Source organism: Chelonia mydas, chromosome 12 (assembly GCF_015237465.2).
Source record: "Chelonia mydas isolate rCheMyd1 chromosome 12, rCheMyd1.pri.v2, whole genome shotgun sequence".
In the NCBI taxonomy this organism is placed as follows: Eukaryota; Metazoa; Chordata; order Testudines; family Cheloniidae; genus Chelonia; species Chelonia mydas.
The window spans coordinates 7,715,518-7,734,569 of NC_051252.2; the positions used below are offsets into that span (position 1 = coordinate 7,715,518).

Here is a 19,052-nt window from a genome sequence, read left to right on the forward strand (position 1 = left end):
CCGGCTACAACAGTGCATTGCGAACGCCTGTGCTCGCTTTCAGGTGACATTGTAAATAAGAAGCATTCTCTCTCATTAATGTAAATAAACGTGTTTGTCTGAGCGATTGGCTGAACAAGACGTAGGACTGAGCAGACTTGTATGAGGTGAATTGAAAAATACTCTTTCTTTTCTCTTTTTTTACAGTGCAAATATTTGGAATAAAAAATAATAATATAAAATGAGCACTGTATGCTTTGTATTCTGTGTTGTAATCGCAATCAATATATTTGAAAATGTAGAAAAACATCCAAAAAGTGTTTATAATAAATATAAATTGGTATTTTGGTATTGTTTAACAGTGCATTTAAAACTGCAATTAATCGCAACTATGTTTTTTAATCTAGTTAATTTGCTTTGCGTTAATCGCATGCATTAACTGTGATTAATTGACAGCCCTAATAATATAGTAATTCACCTCAGCTTCACTCAACATCTTACCCTCCTACTTTCCTCCCCTCAAGGTTTTCCTCTGTTCTGTGCCTGTCGCTCCTCTCCCTTCTCTTGTCTTTCCGTTTAGCTGTTTCCTCCTACCTAACACTCTTGGGGGAAAAAATCATGGAACAAATACTCCATTTGCCATCATCACATTGATTGCTCTGCTTGTAGATTGTATTCTTTTCCACTACCGCTTGTCTGTCCTGTCTATTTAGATGGCAACCCTTTTGGGCAGAGACAGCCTACTGCTTATGTCTGTACCGTGCCTTGCACAACGGAACCCCCATCTCGGTTGGTCCCTAGGTGCTACCGTAACAAACATGATTAACAGAAGCAAGTCTCTGTAGCCAGTGCTGCTGTCGAATGTTTTCTGCTCAAAACGATTATATTGAAAGCCTCCTGCCGTGCTATCAGCAGTCCTGGTAGAAAAGGCAGTGCAGGAGAGATTTTGCGAAGAGAGTATGAGTGAGATTTGCAAAAAGAGTCTAAGAGAGTTGGGCACCCAAATCCCACTGGTTTCAATGAGAGTTGGGCACCTACCTCTCTTCATCGCCTTTGAGAATCTCAGGCAATGTCCTCAGTAGGCCACGCTGGCCAAGCATGGCAAGGTTTTGGTGGAACTTAACAGCACTGTACAGGAGCAATACAGTGATCTGGGGATAGCTGACAACTGCTAGGTGGACACTGCTGAGAAGGGCTTCACCCTGCGGAAAGCTGGAAATGCATGGGTAGGAACTGTCCTTCGGAGAACTTGACCCTGACACTGCTGAGGAATGACTGAGATGAATGATTGCATGGGGGTGAGCACAGCTGAAGAGGTCATTGCCCTGCAGTGGCTTGAGACCCAGCTGCAGCGGGGAAAACCTTCAGTGATCAGACTCATTCATGAGCTGAATGGAGGGTGGGATGGAAATAATGAGATAAAAAAGTCCCAAATCTGTGTGCAGACTGGGAGTATTTATTAAGGTCAAAGGTCACCTCCATCATCAAAGAGCCAGTAGATGTCAATAGTCTTCTTGCCCTGTTCAGTCTGGAAGATGGTGCTTGCTTGCTGTTCCGCTGTAAGGGCATCAGGATCCGCTAGCAAGGGGGAAAGAACCCACAGCATGAGAGACAGGTCCTGGAATTTGACATGTGCTGTTCTTCCAACTCTCTGCAGCAGGTGGCAGGCCCTTCCTATTTACAGCCTGCAGGCTACGGCAAAATGCTGTCTAGGCCAGTGCTACTCAAAGTGGTGGTCTGCGGACCGATGCCGGTCCGCGAGCCATCGGCTGCCGGTCTGCGCGCACATTGGAAAAAAAAAAATGCCGGTCCCCCACATCAGATAGCTTGAGAAACACTGGTCTAGGCCATATCCTGTAAATGTATGATCCAGAGCAAAGCTTAGTAGCTGAACCCTATTTCTGTATTTGGTTAGACCAAAACGCTTGATCCAAACATCCCCAAACCCTGCAGACCCAAACTTTAGGGAAGTTCAAATCTGGACTTTGCAGCCAGGGTCCCTGTGTAACTAGTAGCCAAAAATCAGTCAGCTAGTTGGCTCTGATATGGTAGAACATCGTTATTTTTCACTGCAAATTGGAGGGTGAGCATTTCTTATTACAAAGATGAACGTAGTTAGAACTAACATGTGCCTGTCACAGTGGGTACCACACCATTTGCTCCATTCTCTTTAGGGTCTTCTGCTGGGTCAAACACCGGGTTAACTGCAAAAGAGATGATGAGAAGAATAAAAAAAACGAGGAGTACTTGTGGCACCTTAGAGACTAACAAATTTATTTGGGCATAAGCTTTCGCGGGCTAAAACCCACTTCATCGGATGCATGCAGTGGAAAATACAGTAGGAAGATTATATACACAGAGAACATGAAACAACGGGTGTTGCCATACCAACTGTAACAAGACTAATCAATTAAGGTGGGCTATTAGCAGCAGCAGAAAAAAAACTTTTGTAGTGGTAATTAGGATGGCCCATTTCAAACAGTTGACAAGAAGGTATGAGTAACAGTAGGGGAAAAAATTAGCATGAGGAAATAATTTTTACTTTGTGTAATGACCCATCCACTCCCAGTCTTTATTCAAGCCTAATTTAATGGTGTCCAGTTTGCAAATTAATTCCAATTCTGCAGTTTCTCATTGAAGAATAAAGAATAAAGGCAATGGAGACGTGAAAGACAAAACAATGGAAGGTTCTTTTCACTTAGAAAACTATTATGGCTAAATCCAATGAACATTGAACTTACGTTCATTTTAATTTGAACTCTAAAAACATCCTGAACAGAAAAGTTAAAGCTAGTTTAGAAAACGTTTTCATTTATAGTTGCAGCGTTAAATTCTGCTGCATGTGTGCTAGTTTAGGGGAAAATTCACTTCTGCACAGAAAGCCAGCACAAAGGACAGACACCACTTAAATTCCACTTAAGCCCTACGTTGAAGACTTAAATGGTCCATAGACTTCATGCCAGCCTTTTGCACGATGGTGAATTTCATTGTTAGCCAATCTGCACGGAACCTAACAAAGATTTAAAGCATGTTAAAAAGCAGAAGGTAATTGACTTTAGACAAAGACCACTTCTGTCAGCCCCAAGAACTCCTGTGCACCCGTGGCAGAGGGTGTTCCAGCTGCTCATGAGGCGCTTGTTGTTATTTCAGAGATGTGCATGGCATAGGACTGCTGTTCACTATAGTGAATTTACCCCAAGGCAGAGCACAAGGCCCGGGCACTGTTCAAGCGAGTCTTAAGTGGTGCATAGACTTTGTGTGAGCCCTCTGCACGGGAGTGAATGGTCACCCTGTGAGTAATTTGCTGTAATGACACTGGCAATTCGTTCTATAGCCTTTCATCACTCTTTGTGGGTGCGGTGATGAATTAACGGAGAACCAAGCGGCCAGACTGATCTCAGACACTGGAGCTCTGTAAAGCAAGCTCTGAATTTTACAATCCCAACCAGAAGTCTCTGGTGAGGTGCAGTGACTGAGTTGTTCAGGGGTTTGCCTGTGGTCCTGAAGGTTGTGGGTTTCTCTTATTTGATCTCACACTGAAAGGCCACCTCCAGTTCACCCAGCAGCAAGATGGGTACCTGATCCACCGGACAGGGCCATCAAAGGCGGTCAGATGTGATGCTGGCAGTACCACTCCCTTGTGTACCATTGGCTATGAAACGGACATGCCTTCACCATGTCAGCCCAATGAGCCGCTGGCTAGGGGGCACTTTGAAATGACCCAGAAATATGTTATACACTTCACTTCCCCAGTGACATTCCCCAGTGCAGCCGCTCGGGTGGAACAGTGCAGAGTACTGCCATGACATGATTTTGGGCTGGGAAGTGAAGAATAGCACGTTCAGTTGCAGTAACTGGAAGAATTTGGGAGTCAGAAGGATTCTGGCCACGTACAGTCAAAGTTCTGTGTCAAAGCCCTTCCTCTTGCAGGGGGAAATATTTGACACCTTGTTTAATTATTAACAAGAGAGGCACCGTTACTGATCTGCAAAGGGCAAGTGGGTTTGACTTACTGTGTTCATCCATTCAACTGATATGCCCGTGTGCACTCCCTTCTACTTAAGACTAGGGATCTAACAGTCTCACCCCAGCAGCAGCTGGTGCAGTTCCTGCCGGTGTGGCTGCAACAGACACTTACTGTGAGCCTGGATCATTCTGGAAACATTCAGCCCTTCCTTTGTTCTCATTAAGCATATTCCATACTTGAAGTCAAACGCATCACTGGAACGAGAGCGAGAACACAAACTTAGCACTGACATTCTTTGCATTCGATGGGAATCTAGGAACAGGCTCAGAGGGGCTGTCCCTTTAGTTCAGTATGCTAGCCATCTGACATTCAGTATGCTAGCCATCTGACACCAAACGAACCTGACCTCTGAGCCTTTCCAGTGGGGAATGCCTTTAAAAGCTAACCAAAACTTCAAGACAAATGGTACTGGTGTGATCACTGTACCTGAGGTTACTACAGAGCAAAACCTGCCCCCAGCACAAATCCTAGGTGGCCAGGCTACACCTTGAGGGGTCTCAGAGAGAGCCCAGAGACATGAACCCTTCCTACTCCAGCACAGAGCAGTCTAAGAGCTACTCACTTCAGTCCCAGGGCTGTGGTGGAGGTGGTGTTCAGTGATCACTCCGTGCTTCAGGTGAATGCAAGAGCTCTGCTTTATTCTGTGTCCAGTTCCAGCTGGCTGTGCCTAACAAGAGCTTCCCAGTGCCCCACCCAGACGCTGTCTGGGAAGCTCAGCCCTTAAGGGCACAGGCCCCAGTACCACAGTGGCTGTGTTTCCCTTCCACACTGGAAGTAAGGGGGAGTGTGGCCTGTGGATCTTCCCAGATCATAGCGACCTTCCAAAAACCACTGCTCCATGGCACCCTTGATGCAACGGAATTGTCATCTTTCTGCTGCATCCAGGGAGAGGGTGGGCAGGATTGTGCAGAGCACAGAGCTTGTCAGATCCTCTTCCCCCACGTGCCTGGAAATGCTACTGATGCAAACACTTGTCAGCCCTTAATTGGAGCAAAGCTAAAGCAAACACATCCCTGGGATTGCCTTTGCCTATCAGATGTGGTCAAGGCAGCTGGTGAGATGTAGTCAGTGTATAGATGCAATAATGGGCAGAGCAATTTAGACGTCTGAGGTGCAGATAAACTGCAGTGATTGGAATCCACCTAATTTAACACATGCTAATAAAAACAATCACGGAAATAAGGCTTTGCCCTTCTAAAGAAAGTCACAAGTCAGGGTCAGGTAGGTATTCTTATCCCCCTTTACAGAAGGGGGAGCTGGGGCACAGAGAGACTGAGTGACTTCCCAGAGGTCACACAGGAAGCTAGGAATTAGACCTCCATCCCGACCTCCTGACTCCCAAGTCCCCTGCTTTAGCCTCAAGCCCATCCTTCCCCACTGCAGTGAGAGACTGGTAGTAGCCCTGAACACCCACCAATACACATCTTGCTGACCAGCGGCTGCAACAGCCTTGCTAAGTTTCCAGAGGCTAAACTGGGAGCCAATGGAGGCTGCTGGTGTCAAACTTTGCAGTGGATTCATGAAGATGGATAGCCATGAAAGCGGGCTAGTTATACACCACCATATTCCTTCCTGAGTGTCCTCCAGTTCACCCAGAACTCCCTACTGTTCAACTGGGAGCAAACAAAGCAGGCAACACTATCATCAACCAGCCTCCCAACTTACTGCAGGATTCCAGTGTACTCCTCCACCGTCCTAGGGTGAGCTGTCTGCCAGTTCTTCTTGTACCCAATCACCAGGATATTGGGTTTCATCTTCCCAAGACCAGATGCCTTGGTTAATAGATATTTTTCCAGTGTTAATAGGACTATATATACATCCCTGCCATACACACATGCATTTATTTCATCTGAAGATATCATCACATGCACAGACAGAGTCCTATGACCCAGGAGCCACTAGATGGTGCCCTCTAGGCCCAGTTCTGAGCAAGGAGTAGTGTGTAAACTGCACTATGCCAGGAGCAGTCCCAGGAGCACTGTGTCTCAGAGACACCCCTCTAAATCTTAACTCCTCCTCCTTGCTCCATGGGGGACAAGGATAATATGCCATTGGAATAGGTCAACAGCAAATTATAACATTGGCCAGTGAGTGGGGGGTTGGAGCCAAGGGTCCACTCATTCCCCACCCACCTGCTCCAGAGATGGAATGAAGAGTGCTGGCTAACCCATGAAGGGGCACCAGGAGAATTTTTACTCCCCTCTAGTCCCTTGGATGGGCATGAACGCCAAGTCATAATCCATCCCTTAGCAAATCATGCTGGCCCCAACAATACTGACCTCTTCTCAGTGAAAAGGTTGAAGGCCGCTTGTAAGAAACATTGAAGAATTCCTTGATGCAAGATTTACAGCAGGGGACTGCAGTTCCTTCATAATTCATATCCAGTTTAGGGCTTTACCTGCATAAGTGTTTGGGCTCCGCTTCTCAAGTCATCAGCTACCACGTCCGTATAGAAAGCTTTGATCTTTCTCTTGGTCAGCCACTTTGTATGGCCATTGGAGGTGAGCCTGGATTCTGGCATCTTCTGCTTGCATGATCCCTGTTATTGAGTGGGAGGAAAGGACACAACAGTAGCATTAAGGCTCGGTGTGTTTGCGACACGCAAACCATTTTTAGCTGGTGGTTTTAAGTTTATCCCCATAAAATAATATGCTTTACTTTGCACCAAACAGCTTCATATCCTGCAGTCTCCTGAATCATATATGAGATCCAGACTTAGCCCCTGGAAATGTGGGATGACATAAGAACAGCCATACTAGATCAGACCAATGGTCCATCTAGCCCAGTATCCTGTCTTCTGACAGTGGCCGGTGCCAGATGCTTCAGAGGAAATGAAAATAATAAGGCAATCTATCAAGTGATCCATACCCTGCCATCCAGTCCCAGCTTCTGGCAGTCAGAGGTCTAGGGACACCCAGAGCATGGGCTTGCATCCCTGCCCATCTTGGCTAATAGCTGTTGATGGACCTATCCTCCATGAACTTATCTAATTGTTTTTTGAACCCAGTTATACTTTTGGCCTTCACCACATCCCCTGGCATTGAGTTCCCCAGGGTGACTGTGCGTTGTGTGAAGAAATACTTCCTTGTGTTTGTTTTAAACCAGCTGCCTATTCATTTCACTGAGTGATCTCTGGTTCTTGTGTTAAATGGTTCTTACTCACCTTCTCCACACCAGTCATGATTTTATAGACCTCTATCATATCCCCCTTTAGTTGTCTCTTTTCCAAGCTGAACAGTCCCAGTCTTATTAATCTCTCCTCATAGGGAAGCTGTTCCATCCCCTTAGTCGTTTTTGTTGCCCTTCTCTGTACTTTGTCCAAGCCATCATTAGGCAGAAGTTCGATTAATCCTCATCACACTGCAGTGTGATTTGGAATACATGTTCCCCATCCCACACACACATTACATTAATAGTGGCTCCACAGGGCTCACTGTGTCTGTGTAAAATAAGGTTGAAAATAATTGGAAGCTGAAGACAATCTTATAGGGCCAAATCCTGAAGTCCTCACCCAGGTCCTGATTCTGTCTCCCACTGAGATCTCTGGCAAAACTTCTGTGGACTTTAAATGATACCAGAATTCAGTCCTGCCTTTGCCAAAATCTCACTGATACCAATGAAGTTTTATGTGGCACAGGACCTGGTAAAATCTGTGAAAAGCCTTCATGATATCGCCTGGAATGCAGGTTTCACTGGTTGCTTTTAAAGAAGGACTTTTATGTACACAGATCCATATTCATGTACCAATCCAGCTTTGAAAATCCTAGCCTCAGTGGTTTGCCCAAGGTCGCACACAGCCGGAAATTGACCACAGAGCCTCATCTTGGTGCCTTTACTGCAAGATTATCTTCAGTAATACAATGTACTGATTATGCTCCTGTTGATCAGGCTCTGTGTGAGCTACTGCCAGTCTGCTACACCTCAGGCAAAAATGAATACATCTACATCAGCCGTTTGGTCTGGAAGAAATCAAGTCACTGGGACAGAATGTTGTCCTATGATCAATGTCCCCTTTCAAAAGCAATGCCTGATCTTCACATTGACAATTCATCTGCAGCAGGAGGCCATTAGCCCATGAAAACGTTGTAGCCTGTCACCAATATTGCTTAATTAGCCTGGGATCTTTCCAACACAAATGAGTTTACTTTTTTTTTTTTGCCATTTAACGGTGCCTAAAAATATATTTTTAAATCATAGGTACATGGTAAAGAATTGGGTTTGTCTATCTACCTCCAAGTCTTCTATACAATCCATCACCACAGTGAGCAAGGTGGAAGGACGCCAACATCCCAGTCAAAGACCTCATCAAGGACCCAACCAAAGAACCCCCATGGCTTTTCATTCCCATAGAAAATACGGTCGACTTTTAGCTGCATCCCACAACACATGACAGATGCACCTGCCTTTTCCATAAATGGGGACTGAAACACAATCCTATCTGTGACTTCAGAAATGGACATCAAACTACAGAACACCTCCTCAATCAACATCCCAAACCATCATATCCTCATGAGATCTCTGCCATCCACTCCGCATCACCTGAACCAATCCATTGGATCACTAACCTAGACTTGGACATCTAACAGTGCTGTTTTTAAGACAGACGAAAAGAGAAGACCATAGTATCTAAGTGACTCCCAGATATCTCCATGATGAGATTCCTAGTGATCTTCATGGAGTTCCTCTCCCTAGTTAAAGGAGGCTTTGCTTGGAGATTATTTTTGGTTTTTTATCTTCAGGTTGTTATGCTCTGTCAAAGAAAAGGGTCTTTATCTTGGGCTCAGGGTGCCCCAACTCTGGACTACTCTAATTTCCTTAGGAAGCTTGTGCCACAGGTAAACCCCTCAGCCAAGAACACTTTATCTTCAGCTCTCATGCACTATTGTGACAGAGGGGTATGGCAGCATAGGGGCTGGTTCACTCAGCAGTGGTAGATTACTAACCTGCAAAGGTTCTGCTATGTGCCAACTCCTCAAAAGTCCGGGCATCAAATCCTGAAATCCTCTCTCTGGCAAAACTCAAACTGAACCAACTCCTTGTCCGTTAATGAGGTTTGAACCCAGGACCTTCAGAGCTGAAAACGTAAGTCTCTACCACATCAGCTCCTTAGCTAGAGATAGTATCAGCCTCATGACCCTCATAGGTGACCCCACCACCAGAGGGAAACAAAGACCTGCAGTTTGCATGGGCTACATAAGGACTGGAAGAGTCATCCCCATGCATTTAACAACCCTGGATATTATTTTTCAGGGCCCTGCCAGGGAATATATCACACAGCTTACTCCTTTTGTACTGGCAGTGAACAGATGCCAGATTAGGGTTGGTGTAGATACCTGCATCCTACCCTACCTTGCACTGCTGCTCGTGCTGCTCTTATGGAGGTGGTAGAGAGAAGCTGAACCAAAAATACTTACTACCAGCACATTCCCACAAATCATCAAGCTGAGGTTTTTGGTGAAAGTGCCCACAAAATCCACCAGGGCTGGGCGGAAGTTGGGAGGGCCTGTTAAGACCAGGCACTGGGGTCTAGAGAGGAAGAAGAAAAGATGGCTGGTAACTTATAGCAAAAAAGTCACTGCTGAGATCTTCTGGTGGAATTTGATCACTATGCCCCTGTATGGCTAATGGCACCCACCCAATCTACGCAGTATCTTTTGGATGCGTGGGTCCTTCACTACCAAACTATCAGATCCTCCAGGAAGTACACAACTGGGCTGGAGACCTCAGGCTTCCTTGCAAGGATTTCCGGTGTCTAGCTGGGCTGAAAAGACTGTGAAAACTCTCTTCCTCTTCCATCCTTCTGGCCCTGGCTGCAACCCAGAGGTGCAGAGAGGAGCAGAAATTTAAACAAGTTTACTAACGCTCAGTGGAGTCTCATTTGGGGTTCAGCTGACTAGTCGTGCCTTTGAGGGGAACATTGGGGACTTATTCAAACACATGAGCCCCTTCTGTGTTTGGGGATGAGGGCCATGGTCCCTTGCTGTCATCCTCCACACAGCACTATTACTTGCCTGTAGTTCTTAATGTGCTCGTTGACTTCATTGAGTCCCACGGAATAGTTCAGGGCCAAGTTGTATGAACCAGCCTGCACAGACGAGCCCCAGTTCACTTCTGGAGAGGGACAATCATTCGGAACATATTAGACCATTTAAAAACAGAAATAGGAGTGATGCTGGCAATGAGCTGGGCACGTGCACGGACTGCTTTGTTATTGTAGGGTTGCTCCAGAGAGCCTGGCTGTGCATGCGTTGGTTTGTTTAGTTCCCCTTGTGAAGCAAGTGGGAGGGTTTGGGTTCAGTTACTACGGCAGGCTTGGCCGCGTCATAGAAACCTCTCTCCCAGCTGACTGCCTTGTTGGCAGAAGAGAGCATGGTGGAATCTTGCACGGATGCTGCCCTGCTCCGAGACCAATAGACTTCTGATATCTCAGCCTGGCATTTTCACTAGAGCCGCTGTCTGCTTAAGAACAAGAAGCCCCAGTTACTCACCAGGCTTTTTGTAGAGCACGTATCCCAGTAAGAAGACAATGATGCCAATGGCTATCAGGGCTGCCCACCAGGTCAACAGAAACATGATCACGACAGAGATGATGGCACCGAAGAGCGCAGCCCACTTGCTGTAATACCTAAAGGATGGTCTCCATCCTGCGTGGACATGACACAAAAATACGTTCATCACTTACACGGCTAAATTCTTCCCTCACACCTGGGGGAGGGGTCCTCCAGCCTCTGAGGAGAGAGAGTAGAACAGGGGCACCCTATCTATCTTAGGTACTTATCTGGCCTCCATCACCACCACACCTGAGCGCCTCACAACCTTTAATGTGTTTATCCTCACCACACCCCTGGGAGGCAGAGTGGTTACCCCCACTGTACTGATAAGGCACATGGAGGCTAAGCGACTGGCCCAAGGTCACACAGGAAGTATGTGGAAGAGTAGGGAAGTAAACCCACATCTCCCAAGTCCTAGGCTAGTGCCCGTATCACTGGCTCATGCTTTCTTTGTAACCCTGGGAGACAAAGGCAGGGTGGAGAGAGAACCTGACATCTCTCAGAGTAGGAGCAGACACCTGTACCCAACCACCCCCACCCAGAGATGCTCTGTTTATAGAATTGAAGATACTCCCCATCTCCTAATCACCATGGATCCTCCAAGCGTATCGCCTTGTTCAGCTCAAAGAGCTTCTTACTATGAAACTTTTGGGCTAGGTCTCACACCTTACCCTGATGCAGAGAGTGACCCTCCAGCCTTATAAAGCTCAGAGACCCCTGACACTACCTCCCAGCCAACAAGACGGGTGTAGCTACTGAGAACCAGTGTAGCGATCACTCACCCGGTGAGTTGGTGATGGAGGCGTGGAAACAGCTGAAATTGATGAGTGCGTACGAGCACAGGAAGAAGTTGGAGATGATTGGGGCAATAGTGTTCAATTCCGCTACAGGGACGGGAAAGAGAGGGATGGCTCATTAGTGCATTTGCTACACCCTGGCCAACTCAACCTCTGAGAACGGGAGAAAGGTGAAAATCAAGAAGAAACTGAGAGCCCTGGCTGATTGTTCCAGCTATCGTAGAGATTTCTAAGATGTCTATCAACATCTTAGGGGTGGACGGATAGCTCAGTGGTTTGAGCATTAGCCTGCTAAACCCAGGGTTGTGAATTCAATCCTTGAGGGGCCCATTTAGGGATCTGGGGCAAAAATTGGGGATTGGCCCTGATTTGAGCAGGGGGTTGGACTAGATGACCTCCTGAGGTCCCTTTCAACCCTGGTATTCTATGATTCTATGATATTGAAGAGCCATTGGATATGGGTTCTACTTCCAGCTCTCTCTTTCCCTGTGTATTTGTTATGAAAGGACTCTTCCCCCTAATATTAGAATGCACCTGGGGAAGGACTAGCACCTTCCATCAAGATCAAACTTCAGTTAAAAAAGCAGCCGTGTCTTAGTGGTTTAACATATGCCCTACTGAGCTCCCTGCTCCTGGGAGGGAATTGCGCTCAGTGCTGGCTTGGCTGGTCAGGTTTCAGTGCAACTGGAGAAGTAGCCATCAGAATCTTCTTGCTGAGCGAAGGACAGAACTCTCTTAGATTTGACATTTTGTTCCATGAAGGTAAGAAATATCTGGGCCTGATCTCCCCTCACCTGGGTGTAAATATGGAGTAACTCTACTCCAGACTAGCCAAGCGTGTAAGAGAGGGTGGAATTAGGCTCTCCCAATCTACCTTGCACTCATCCTTTGGTAGAATATAGTTTTATCTTCTGGCCTCCTGTGTGTAGGAAACCTGCAGCCATTTTTCATACCACGGTGGAAGAAGTTAACAAAGGCAGGAATTTGGTTTGACAAAGAAAGAGCCACCTGGCATCACACTGATCATTAATCGGCCTGTAGAAAAAAAGGAGAGAAAACTACCTACTGGATCTGGCAGCCTATTAAATCTGAGGCACTTACCGATAAGAATGAACCCCACTGCTATGATGTAGGTCAGCATGTAACCCCTGATCGGCTCGTTGTTCTTCCCATAGCCCTTCCCAAAGAAGTCGATCAGAGGGTAGAGCTGGTCCTTGCACAGGCACTGTGGAGAGAAAGAGCTGTCATCTAGATTTGACAGGCACTGCGGACTATTGGTTAGAGCTGAGAGCAAGGGTCCACTGAACCAGGGTTCAGCTCCAAGCACTTTCACTGGCTCAGTGTATATCCTTGTTCTTGAGTGGACTTACTCCAGATTTAACAGTGTGAGAACAGAATTTGGCCCCCACCCTAGAAGGCTGATATATTTTTAGAACCAGTTTGCCCATTCCTGCTATCAGGTCCCCTTCACTTTGGAAAAGCTAACTGTAATAACTTTCATCCCAATATCAGTGGTAACAATCCTAGCACACTTGTACTCTGCTGATGGGGCATTGCCACCACGGATGGCCCTATGGAAAGGGCAGGAGATGTCACCTTAATTATCTTAATTCATAAAATGAACAAAAGCAATGGGCCATATACTGCCTCATTTATACTCTTGCAAGCCCACTGAAAGGGAAGAAGCTGCATGGGAGTGACTGAGGACAGAATCTGTCCCATTAGGATTAGCCAAGTAGGAGCAAAGCCAAGGGGACAGCATGAAAAAGTAGCAATGTGCATAACCCCCAGCTCGTGGGCTGCATCACATGATGGGATCTGCTGGAACAAAGCTCCAAGCAAAAACCCCAGAAGCATCAAGAATATCAGATTAAAGAATCTATCCAGAAAGCTGGCAATTCCCGGTGATTAGGGTGACCAGATGTCCCATTTTTATCGGGACAGTCCCGTTTTTTGGGACTTTTTCTTATATAGGCGCCTATCACCCCCCACCCCCTGTCCTGTTTTTTCACAGTGGCTATCTGGTCACCCTACCAGTGATGCATTGTGAGGCCCAACTATGGTGGTTATTCAGCTTATTATAGAACTCACAATGCCTATGCATGGTGGAGACTCAGCCTGTAATTATGGCTCTGAAATGCCAGGGACCTGCTAGCTTGCCGTGGACTCATGTTTATTGTATACATAAAAGACAACACTGCAGATGTTTTCATGGTCCCCTGAGCATGCCACCATCTCACCTGGAAGACTTTGGGTGCTGAGACCAGGCAGGCCAAAGCAGAAGAAAGGGTGGCCCCGAAGATTCCAGCCGTGATCAGGGGGGCAAATCCAGATACCATGCTCATACTCTACAGAAAAAACAGGAGGCAATAGATCACTCCAGCATCACCTTCGCCTAACAACCTGGGCTCCTTCCCCTGCAAGCCTCAGACTCTGACAGCCACCACTCAGAGCTCCTCAGAGCACAGCTTATTACAGCCCAAAACACCCTACGTCAAAAGAACCTTATTAAGACTGCAAAGTCAAGCACTCAAAAGGTAGGAAGTGCCAGTATTCAGGCTGCCTGTGCAACCTTAACTCAGCCCTCTAGTGCATATGCATTATAATACAGTCTTTAATTACATGGTCACGTGTGATTTTTCCCCCACAGGGCCCCATCTCATTCATGTCACAGGAGGCTCTAGGAATGAATCAGGGTGGCGTAGGGAAAGAGCCCATTATCTGTAGGACCCCTTCCTCATTTGTGGCAAGTTACCTTTTTAAAAGAGAGAAAGCAGCAATTCAGGCAACTGACCTATCACCCTCAGTGGCTACTGGCTGCATTGGGATGCGACCACTACTTCCGCTCTGAGGGGTGCTAATGCAGACCTAACAGAGTACAGCAAAGGAACTGGGGTGGGGACAGGAAGGGGGTGAGAACCACCAGCCATGGATATCTTAGGATTTTCCGCACCCCAGGCCAAAGTGACCAACCCTGTTTCAGCCTTCTAAGCCATGCTGCTGAGAGCACCAGAGTGACAGTACCTGGTAATAATTGCTGAGTCCATAGTTACAGCTCTGCTTCTGAGCACACTCCGTGAAGTTCCACCCATAGTCACAAGCAAGTCCTTCGCAGCCCGGAGAGCCAAAAGGAATGGAGTCATTCAGGCTCCCAGAGGCATCTCGTACCACACAGGCACCTAGGAGAGAACAGCTCCCATTCACTTCCCAATCTATCTTTTCCAATATGATGCATGATGCCCAGATGTGCTTTAACAAAGGTCCCTGTGTAATTGTAACCCACTACTGAATGTGTGTTACAGGTGCCCTTCTGTGCCTGATCCACAGAGGAGATAAGTCTGTCACAGTCCCCATCTCGAGAGCTTTAGCTCAAGCTGTAGCAGCTTATGCTTTCCACTCTGAACCAGGGACCTCCAATCTCCAATGTCCCAACCAAGATGGCGGCTATCACAGACTGCCCATTCATTTTGCCCAGTGTCCCAAGTTCCTGGCTGCTCCTGGAATTAACTTGTACTAAGTTTTGTTTTTAAAGTAACTTTCAGCTGTATCAGACATGTCCACCCTGCATAGGCATCCACCCAGTGCTAACTAAAGCTCCCAAGGTTCCATACCATGGATAGTACGTACTGGGCCCAGTGTCAAACCTGGGTTGAATTCTTTGGAGACACTTGCAAGGTTGCCAGTCTCAAGAGGTCAAAATTCCTGAGTCAGATCTCAAAAAATCATGAAATTAAAAAAAAAAATCATCAAACTATAATTTTATTAGTCTGTCTTTTTACTGTTTAACGCCCCTCAACTCTGCACCCCTGCTGGTACCCAGGATCAGAATGGATATCTGAGCCAGACTGAATCAAAGTGCCCTGTGTCCCAGGATTCCTGATAACTGGGAATTGCCCTGTCCCTAATGAACATGAAAGCATTAAATTAACCATGAACATTTAATCATTTGTCACTTCCCCACCACTGCCATGGATTAAGTCTATGCATGTTACTTACCAATTGTAGCAGAAATAGCCAGATAGGACACTGTAGTCCAGAATATAGCCATCAGAGTGCCTTTGGGAATGGCTACAGCTGGATCCTAAGCAAGGCAACCACAGAGTTACACAGCAGCATTCCATAGGCACCACAAAATTACCTTTCATTTTTGTAGCCATAAAGAAGAGAAAACACTCCTAGATACTCAAAAACCACAGGACAGCTTTCAACCTGATACTTGCATTGTCCAGAGTCTGGATTTCTTAACCTGCTGGGCACTCTGCAAAGCCCACTTTCGGTGCTAGATGTTTGGAGGTGAAGTGGGATTGATGGGCTGGCGTGTTGGAAATCTCAGAGCATGTCGTACTGAACGTTGTTTTAATCTACTTAAAGTGACAGTGACAGAGGATATTGCATGCACTGGCCTCATCTGGGAAGAAGTATCACAACGAGCGAGTGACTCTGATCAATAGAGGAACTGGACTGCCCAATGTATCAGTGGTACAGGAGGAACTAAGGTTTAAAGTAAGGTAAAGCTTCGGGTACAAGATAGGAGCTATAAAATCAACTAAACAGCTGTCAGGCTGGACAAACCTCGTTAGGATCCAAGGTGCCAGAAATGGCCCTAAACTTGAACTTTATAAATATATCATTACAAGGGAGGAGGGTGTGATCCCTGGTGAATAAGGAAGACAAAGTTGGGCTGTGCAGAAGCCTGTTTGTTTGTGTCTATAGTTTGTTGCTCTCATCTTTAATAAGCACCTCCTCTTTAAGAAGGGCTGGGTTTCCATTTATCATGCAACCCAAACCCTTGGAGCCAAACTCCGGAGCGTTTGGCATGCCAGTCCAAATCAGCATGCTGGGCCCATCTATAACTGATTGACTTTGGATACTTATAGCCAAACTATCTGACATTTGTTTGGGATGCAAAATGAGCTGGGAATCTCCTGAGCCCAAGCCCTTTGGAGAGATTTCCATTCATTTCTAATCTGCGGCTAGCTCAGCACTTCTGCAGGAACGGTCTTCCTCAAGATTTTGGCACTCATGCCCCAAGCAGCAAGGGCAGAGACCTGTGGAAATGAAGAAACGAAGCTTACCAAACTTTCTCTAACCTCAAAAATAGTTCAATTTATTGCACGGGCAACTGATTTATCCAAATCAGTTCAACCGTGTCTGTGCAATAAATGTAGGCAGCCCAGTATTAATTCTATTCTATTCTATGTAGAGTCTTGTAGTGCATCCATCGCTGTGTAATCCAATGCCTCAATCCTGCAAGAGGCTTTGGGCATTGGACCCCTGTGCTAATGTAACTGGGCCTCTATATGGGTGATGGGCGCAGGATCAGGATCCAAGAACCGACTGAGTAGAGCTAGTTGGAAATGCAGTAAAAATATATATATCCATGAACATTTCTTGAAATTCTGTGTTAAAATTTTAAAAATGTCAACCAGTTCCATCGCTGCTCAAAAAATGAATAAAACATCTGGGGTTTTTTTAAAGTTATTTTTACTGTTCTTTCAAAATTTGGATAAAATGTTTTGAAAATAAAAATATTTTGGCCAGCTCTAAAACAGAGATAGACCAAAAAATTATCCAAGTAAAGCAGGACCTGGATCCAAACCATGCCTGCTCTCGGATTTACAAAATCAAAAGCCAATCAAGGAAGTTTTGCCGACTCTGGAGTTTGCCCATTTCTGACACACAGAGCTTGATCAGCACAACCTCATTCCTGCCTATAGCACACAACCTGGGACGCTTGCCCTTGTGATGCTGTATTGGCCAGGAGTAGTAAAAACCTACCTTCAAATCGCCTGAAATGTTGGCTCCAGCCAAGATGCCAGTTGCTGATGGAAAGAAAATCGAAAACAAACCAAAGAAGGTGCCATCTGGTCCACGCCAATTTGGCACAAAGTTCTGAGCAAAAATATCAGCTGGAGGAGAAAAATATTTATCTATCAATTCCAATCTACTAGATCATTTTAATCTCGTTTCTTTCATTTTAAAGGCAATGGTTGAAACAGTAGCTGCAGTGACGAATGGCTCTTGAGAGGCAACCTTGCAGCGTTTCATTGTTATTTATACAGCACCCTAAAACATGCTATGTGCTTTCTTGTCATAAAGTTAGATCAGAGTTCACAGTCGAAGACTCTGTGTTTGCAGGCAGATCAGTGGGTTTGCCTACACACGTGTCCAGTTTCTTAAAGGTATTTAAAAGCAAGGCCTAAGTGATTTAGAGGGTTATGTTCCTTTTTCAAAAGTGCCTAAATACCTTTATAAATCTGGGCCTGGGCTCCTGCACAGGTGTATGGATCTGCCCATGCCAATCTGATTGTGAAATGAAGGTCTACACAGACAACACAAAGTCTAAGGAGGGCTGAGAAAGGATGCGTCATGAGCTAATTTCTTGTTTGCTATTTTTACCCCTCAATCTGTTATAGGGTCGGGCCTTAAAGTGGACAGGGCGGAGTCCAAATTAAAGATGCTTCTAGATATAAAAAATTATTCTGCCACTGCCTGCCTGGAGATTTTGCTCCAGGGGATGAGAATGATTCCAGCAGGAATGGAGAAACTCACTAAACGAAAGAGAACCATTTCATCACAGCCTTAATTATCACGACTGTTTCATCCATTGATCCATCGAGCTCTCTCAGTGATAAGCCCTTTCCCTGGCAATAAATGGGCGTTCTGTTTGACAGCAACAAATAGCCACATTCAGCCGATTCATTTTGATCCTTCTTACGTCAAAGAGTAAATGGTAATTAAGACAAATAGAAGCATATTTTATCCCCAGGAGTGAAATCAATGGGATCTGTGGATGCTCAGCTCCTATGAAAATGAGGCTCATGCAATACTTGTATGCTTGGTAAATGACACCCACAAGAACTCTAGAGTCCCAATGGTCTTCCGCTCTTCACTCAGAATGAGGGTCCAAAGCGGTTTGCACAGTCCCGGGCTGAAACATGTGTTGGGCTGGGTCCCCTGCCACACGGGCTGGGTCCATCTCATACACACAGCAGGAGCATTCACCTCTCTGCCCCTGGATGTAGATCCTTATGGGCCTCCAGCATCTTGCAAATGTTCAGCAGAACATTCAGGAAAGTGTAATTGTGTCCCTGGAAGCTTTAATCGTTACCACACTGCTCTTACTCAGAACAAGCAGGCCAGAGCGGGCGCTTAACGTGAGAGGCTATTTTCCTTGCAGGCACATAACAGACCTGAACGAGATACATTTCTGTTACATGCTGCCCTACTCTCGACTAACTGCCAGGACCTTGAGAACAAAGTGACCATATGGAAATGTTCAGTTCAGCACTGTACTAGAGCATTCATCTACATTTGTAAATAAACCATAATCATGCTAGTCCAGTAGAACAAAGCCCTGGACGGGATGATTTAGTTGGAGATGGTCCTGCTTTGAGCAAGGGATTGGACTAGATGACCTCCTGAGGTCCCTTCCAACCCTAATCTTCTATGATTCTATGATCCAAAAGCCATATAATCCACCAAAACTAACCAGGCCCTCTCCACCGAAACGGAACAGCGGAGATTATGGTGAGATGTCTGAGCACCAAGACTTCCTCGTTTTGTGACATGTAGCGGAGAACATTTGTTAGCACATTATCATAATTAAGAGTCCTGCTGAATAGAAAACTCTGGTGCAACCTTCACTGTGGTTTTGTTCCCATTCCACCATAACCATTAGAACTAAACTCCAGTTGA

General features: G+C 46.0%; 1 protein-coding gene across 3 annotated transcripts in view; it reads right to left on the reverse strand.

The window, feature by feature from the left end:
* The window catches only part of SLC12A3 (solute carrier family 12 member 3), a 44,225-nt gene that overhangs the window by 14,720 nt on the left and 10,453 nt on the right, over positions 1 to 19,052 (reverse strand). For all 3 annotated transcript variants that reach the window (XM_037878075.2, XM_043526105.1, XM_037878074.2), the window contains 14 exons: positions 17,133 to 17,263; positions 15,351 to 15,435; positions 14,379 to 14,533; positions 13,595 to 13,702; positions 12,456 to 12,579; positions 11,340 to 11,441; positions 10,495 to 10,650; positions 10,018 to 10,117; positions 9,421 to 9,532; positions 6,405 to 6,545; positions 5,672 to 5,778; positions 4,118 to 4,200; positions 2,106 to 2,183; positions 1,456 to 1,557 (listed from right to left, as the gene is read on the reverse strand). In XM_037878075.2, the coding sequence (XP_037734003.1) occupies positions 1,456 to 1,557; positions 2,106 to 2,183; positions 4,118 to 4,200; positions 5,672 to 5,778; positions 6,405 to 6,545; positions 9,421 to 9,532; positions 10,018 to 10,117; positions 10,495 to 10,650; positions 11,340 to 11,441; positions 12,456 to 12,579; positions 13,595 to 13,702; positions 14,379 to 14,533; positions 15,351 to 15,435; positions 17,133 to 17,263 (1,584 nt within the window). The remainder of the gene's footprint in view (positions 1 to 1,455; positions 1,558 to 2,105; positions 2,184 to 4,117; positions 4,201 to 5,671; positions 5,779 to 6,404; positions 6,546 to 9,420; positions 9,533 to 10,017; positions 10,118 to 10,494; positions 10,651 to 11,339; positions 11,442 to 12,455; positions 12,580 to 13,594; positions 13,703 to 14,378; positions 14,534 to 15,350; positions 15,436 to 17,132; positions 17,264 to 19,052) is intronic.